The sequence below is a fragment of the Chroicocephalus ridibundus genome, chromosome 8 (assembly GCF_963924245.1).
Source record: "Chroicocephalus ridibundus chromosome 8, bChrRid1.1, whole genome shotgun sequence".
NCBI lineage: Eukaryota > Metazoa > Chordata > Aves > Charadriiformes > Laridae > Chroicocephalus > Chroicocephalus ridibundus.
This window is the reverse complement of record NC_086291.1, coordinates 38,710,367-38,716,695: the sequence shown is the minus strand read 5'-3', so window position 1 is coordinate 38,716,695 and position 6,329 is coordinate 38,710,367. Positions and strand designations below refer to the sequence as shown.

Sequence of the window (6,329 nt, the reverse complement as noted above, 5' to 3'; positions counted from 1 at the left end):
TGAAGAAGTGACAAAGCAAAGCTTGAGCCACCGAACCCAGAGCCTCAATAGGGCCTTGAGCCACTAAGCCTCAGTCTTAATGGTAACACCATTCTGCTTAAAAACATGCATGATATAGCCTTCAAAATTAAAAAACAACCTTCAAGTAAACAGGTCATGGCTCCAGGCTGGTTCCAGCGGCCACATTGGCTCTCACAGCCCTCAGCACTGAGATTACAGCCTTAGAGACTGCCGCATACAGAACCTGCACAGTATCTGCTCCTGCTCCTTGGCCATAGGGAAGGGCAGGAGAGCGTCCGAAGGCTTCAAGACCTGTTTGGGAAGAAAACATTGGGATGTGCCCATGAAGCTGCCCAGGGAGAGAAGGAGAATGTGAGAAGATGCAACTGCCTTTCAAGTGCCATTCTTCAAGAAACGTTGTGCAGCAGAGCGTGCCCCAGAAACCCCTCTTTTTCATCCAGGCCCTTCTTTGCTCTGCCCTTCAGTCCTGCCTTGAATGGTGGTCCCACCTTATCATGCACCGTTCACCAGGGCAGGGCAAAGGTGTCTGTAAGTCCGTCTCATGGGGCTGAAGATGTGCTTGGGGGAGGAGTGAAGCTTCCGTCAGGACATCACGCATCCCAGGGAACCTGGTAGGGGGCGGCTTCCTAGGTTACTGCTATGCAATGCCCACGCTTCCCACTCTGACTGCATCCAGCTCTGCTTCTACCCAGGCCCCTGCCCTTTCCCTCTTCCTCTTCCAGGCAAGGGGAGGAGCTCCCACCAAACCATGTACTGCTTTTGTTCCCAGCAGCCAAGTGATACGTCCTGCTACATGGCCAGAGAAACTCCTGCAGAAAAGCGCCATGTGGCCAGCAAGATCCTGCCACGGGCAGGGGCTCTGCACTGAGCCGTGTGGGTAACCAGATCCCAGCAGGGTCTAGCTGCAGAGCTTGCCCCATGTCCACCCTGGACAAGGAGCCCAGCACTTGGCTTTGGCTCACTGGTCCATCTCTCTTGGTGGAGCAGGGCTTCTAGGAAGGGGGAACAATTGCTGAGGACAAGGGGAGGCCTTTTTCCCCTCTGGGGTCAAATGAAAGGGCAGCAAGAGCTGCACGGGTCCATGCTCAGGAGCATCAGGAACACAGACGTAGCTTTCTGTATGGGGCCCTGCTCTAAGACTGAATTCACCCTGTGACTTCCAGAAAGCTACTTAATAGTTTTCCACCAGTTGTGCCTTCCCTCTCCTCTGCCCCAGGCTCTGGGCATGGGTAGGTGATACACATGAACAGGCTCTGGCTCGGGAAGGGCAACCCTGCAGCTCCTGCCTCTTCGGAGGTCGATGCCCATGGATGCCCAACCAGGACAAAACTCCACGGGAACCTCTACACTTACCAACCTGCTTCTTCCCTGACTTGCAAAAGCACGATTGATTTTAACCTGAGGAAGGAGATGAGCGAAGCGGAAGGGCGATGGGAGAAGTACCTTTTTAAATGTTCCTTTGCCGCTCGCCTCCACGTCCCATGGCGGTGGCTGGGCTGACGTCAATGCGGTGTCGTTGATTGGCATCAGCTGAGGGGCTGGCACATGATCCTGCCCTTCGGAGTGGCTTTGACGTGGGGCGGTGAAGGGCTCGTGCTGGGATGTATTCCTGCCCGCACCGCACAGCGTGCTGCTGGCTCTCCACAGCGAGGCAGGGAATGATCAACCCCTGAGGAGCAGGAGGTCGGCAGAGCCTGTCCCGCAGAGCCTGTCCCACAGAGCCCCCGCCTTCGCCCCTCACCCGGGGATGGGGTCTGCTGCCCAGCCCGCACCCTCCTTGCAGGGAGAAGGGGTTGGAGGCGGCTGCTGAAGGGGCACCAGCAACACGAGCCTCACCTTGCGATGGACCCACAGCCTCGCACCTCGCTCGCGGCCGCTCGCTTGGAAGTGTTTGTGCCAGCTGCAAGACAGCTGTGAGCTCTTGCTGCCTTCCACACGCTTCTCCTGGTGTTCTTCCCTTGGTGGAGGCTGCAGGACCAGATTAATGCATTTAACTGCAGATGCCTGGGCCCTACAAACACTCCCACACACGCGATTTGTGTGTTCACGTAAACCTCCACTGGGTGGAAAGCATCCCATCAACTGCTCCTGGGAAAGGTGAGCCCAGACCTTGAAATCGGGGCTAATCCAGGGGATGAAGGAACACCGCACATCAAGCCGCAAGAAGGAAAAGAGGAACACACAGTCAGCAGCAGTCATCTTTACTACGGACCACAGGAGATCAGAAAAATAACCTTGTTAACAAGAGACCTAGTGGCTAACAAAATGTCATGCTATAAGACATACAAGAGAGGCCAAGTACAATCACCAGAACAAAACGGCAACTGAGGAGGAAAGGAAATCCCAGGTGGTGCGCGGGATGCTGCGGCAGACGCCCTATAGCAAACCTCTAGTGGTGGCACCAACGCAGCCGTGCGCATGTTGTGTGCGTGGGGCGGGCTACGTGGGTTCCTTTTGCCTTTAAAACAAGTCAAAGGGTCTTCACCTCTTACACAACTCCAGTATCTCTAGCACAATTATTATTAAATTTTTTTGGGGGGAAAAAAAATAATAATACCATTTTGTTCCAAGAACTATGTGCAAGAATTGTTTCTTCAGGTACAGTGAAAGGAGGGAAGATAGAAACACCCTACTCCGAGCTGTCCTTGTGACTCGTGCCCTCTCCTCATTGACACCACAGCCCTCCCCAGCAATCCTCTGTGGCTTCGCCTTCAGTGAATACCAAACAAGGCTTTTCAGAAGAAGAAAGAAAGAAAGAAAAAAAAAGGTATTGCTGCTTCTTCTTGTAATATTTTTCCTCTCTCTTTCTCTCTCTCTCCCCCCCTTTCCCCTTAAAAATGTTTACTTTCAAAAATTCCATTCCTGCAGAGATTCCTCCCAAGCTCTGAGGTCTCCGCACTCCACCCTCCTCTTCTGCAGTCAGAAAAACTGAGTCTTGATGTCTCTTTGGTTAAAAAAAAAAAAATAAAAAAAGAACACAAACAAATAACACACAGCCCAGTATGATCCCATTCCACCCCGCGGACGCCTGATGAGAGGGTGTCTGTGGAAGAAGGAAGCATCAGAGACGAGCTGTCTGCTCTCTGGAAGCTGAGGTCCCCGTGCCATCTGTCCGGCTCTCCTCCTCTCATACAGTGGTCGCCGGCCCGTACTGGAGCACCAGAGGGGACGTCTCCTTGATCCGGACGTAGAACCGCCCCTCAGGCCGGGTCGTTTGGAGGGACAGAGGCAAGAAGTCATCAGGAAGCCACCGCTCGCTCTCGTCAGAGGCGAACACCAGTCCAAAGTGCTCCAGCTGCTCCTCGCCGTAACAGAAGGCGGCTGAGCCCCCCAGCACACCGCGGGAGACGTCGTTCATCTCGAGTACCACTAGCTTCACCACCTCCCCGGCGGACGTCTGGCTGGTGATGTGCAGCTGCAGAAAGAGAAAGGTGGGAGAGATGCATAGTAAGGGGGAGGAACCAGGGCTGGAGGCAGTACACAACATGTCCTACAGCGGTGACCATTAGGATGGAGGAACAGCTGCCCCAGTGCTGGCCGGTGAGCAAGCAGCAGTGGGGCACGGAGCCATGGGCACGCTGTGCCCAGGGACGCCCAGTGTGCTGGGGCTCGAACTCATGTGCCGCTTTCTTGCCTCCACTGCACAGGAGTCCTCACAGCTGTGAGTCCTCACAGCTCCACTCTTGCACGTCTCACCTATGGCTCGCCCGCTCTACTCAGGCTGCCCCACCGTCCCGTTACCACCCATCGGAGAGGGACAGTCCCAGCCCTGCTCCTGGCACCACGGAGGGATCTACGTAAAGTTCCTCTCGCGAGCAGGATCCAGACCGTCAGACCAGCTGTACCACAACGGCTCTGCCAAACGAGCACTGCTGAGCTGAAGACTCTTTGGGAAGTGGCGCTAAATTTTATTCCCATTCACAAGCTCGGGGTTCTCCCACCCACAGCTACCCTCGCTCTCCCTATCCGCTTCCATGGGGACTGCCCTCTGAATCCCAAATATGGCTGAGAAAAAGAACTCATCTGGGCTCTGGCTGCTAATGACCATTGGGAGCCCGCTACTTGACTTCAAAGGCCCTAAAGCAGGACATCCATCCTTGCCTGGGCAAGGCGACAGTTTCCTTTGGCACATCCCTAGGAGCCTGCGGAGCGCCGTGAGCAGTGCCCCGGCAGGGTGGTCCGAGCCCTCGGCCCACGTGAACCCTGATGGCTCCGAACAATCGTCGCAGGGCTCAGCTGATTTACACCAGCCGAGGAGCCTTTCCTTTGAACTCGGCTTTCTTCAAGAAGAACATCATAAAATGCTTTCAAGCAGGCATGTCCAGAGCCTTGCAACTTCAAAAGCCACGTGGGCAGCCCGCCAGGAACCCGAGGGCTGCGCGTCAGTTGCATAGAAATCTATGGTAATTTCTCAAACGGAAAATAAATACTGCGGGTCAGATTCCCCTCCGATTCTAACGTCCCTGCTGGGTGCGGAGAAACCGGCTATCAAAACTCCCCAGCAATAAAACCCATCGGCCCATCGGATATGTCCTTCTTCTGCCATTTTATGGACAGGTTGCACTCGAGCTGCTCCATCAGCCCCTGCTCTGGGGACCGGGAATGTTGGAAGGGAAATTTCAATGGGGGAAGGAGCTTCATGGCTGGGAGCAAAGGAGGTGGCAGAGCTGGAGGGGGACCTTCCAGAGATGTGTGCCCTGGGGACCTCCTCCATGGGCATCCCACCTGGAGCAGGTGAGGGCGGTCAGAGCTGGGGGGTCAGCTCTCAGCAGCAAAGCCCTCGCGGAGAGGGGTCAGGTCACACAGTGGCTCCAGCAGACCCCAACGCCTGCTGCAAGGCGGCAGCTCTGCCTGCTCCCCTCCACGGGCTGGAGATGAGTGGCTCCTGCTCTCCCTTCCCCACAGGCACACGGTGGGGAGCACAGACCCCAGGGAGGGGAGGCTGTGGGAGGGACAGAGAGAGACAATGGGGGTGATGGCTGGATTGTGGTCAGGGGGCTGTTGTGTTTGAACCCCAGGACATGGCAAGTGAAGCCCCTCGATGTGACCTTTGCTCACTGCCTGCCCATGCTGGGTGCCACTAACCTACTGTCAGCCACTGAACCACGGACCGAGAGCTGAACCACGGCTCCACTGCCTTGTCCTTCAAAAATACCCTGCCCGTGGCCCTGGCTCACCCCCTCCACAGCAGTGGCTACCACTCCTGCAGAGCCATGTGCCCCATCCTGCACTCCCGGAGGCCTCATCACTGCTGCAGGGATGAAGGGACACAGGACAGGAATGCTGCGGGTCTCCAGGGGACCTCACTCCTGGGATGGTGGAGGATGGAGAGGGCAGTGCCAGGCGAGGGGCACGCGAGCCACACCACTGCCTGCCTCCCCATCCTGCCAGCCCTTTCCATCTGGGCACGGCTGCCCTTGGCAGGCTCCGGTACCTTGACACTGGTCTCTTTGGAGAGTCCGGTTTCATACTGAGGGCAGACCTGCAAGGTGACGGAGCCCGGCTTCTTCCCTTGGTCGGCCAAGCACCCGGGCTGCTCTGTCTGCTCCTGGAAGCTCTGAGTCCACTCAGCTGAGTGCATTCGGAAGACGGGCTCAGAGCCCTGCCCGCCCTGGCCGCGCTCTGGGCTGGGTGTCGAGCCAGTCCCCAACCTGAGCTGGCCACAGTGGCCCGTTGTCCTGCCCTCTGTCGGGGAGCTGTCGACGGAGCCGGGGCAGGACTTTCTGGACGCCTGGCAGAGTGGTTTGGGGAAGTCCAGGCTGCTGGTTCGAACACAATACGCCTGCCGCTTCTCTGTGATGCGCAGCAGCTCGATCTGCCGGCTAGGCAGGACAAAGTCACTGTCGTAGAGCTCTGGGGGTGGCCGGGGCTCCTCTGGAGGCGGTGGCGGCGGAGGCGGCGGTGGCGGCGGCGGCGGTGGGGTCTTGAGCTCGTGGGTCTGCAGGACATCCGGGGCACTGTCCCGCAGAGTGCGGCCAGCTCTCCTGCTGCAGCACTCAGGCCCCGAGGAGGAGTACACCAGGTCCAGCTCCTTCGGGCTCTGCGCCCTGCTGGAGTCGTAGTCGCTGTCGGTGGCCAGGAACACCTCTGAGGAGCCCTCCTCGTCTGACAGCCCGTGTGAATCTGCCAGGGACGTAAGAGAAGTAAAGAGGGGCTCAGCCTTGCTGTTGGCAACCCTGTCTGAGGGTTTGCACCATCTCGAGTCCAGGGAAGCCCCTGAGCGTTTACCCCCTTGCCGTAACACCCATGCCGCGCTTGCTAAGGCACAGTCAGAGCAGGTCCTGCCCCAACCGAGACCTACTGCCCTG

The 6,329-nt window shown here is 57.4% G+C and overlaps 1 protein-coding gene across 8 annotated transcripts in view; it reads right to left on the bottom strand.

Annotated features, from left to right (window-relative positions):
* Positions 1 to 2,206: 2,206 nt before the first annotated feature.
* Positions 2,207 to 6,329, bottom strand: part of LOC134519808 (ankyrin repeat and fibronectin type-III domain-containing protein 1-like) — a 262,952-nt gene continuing 258,829 nt past the window's right edge. For all 8 annotated transcript variants that reach the window (XM_063344461.1, XM_063344462.1, XM_063344460.1 and 5 more), the window contains 2 exons: positions 5,456 to 6,144; positions 2,207 to 3,436 (listed from right to left, as the gene is read on the bottom strand). In XM_063344461.1, the coding sequence (XP_063200531.1) occupies positions 3,149 to 3,436; positions 5,456 to 6,144 (977 nt within the window). In that variant the 3' untranslated portion in view covers positions 2,207 to 3,148. The remainder of the gene's footprint in view (positions 3,437 to 5,455; positions 6,145 to 6,329) is intronic.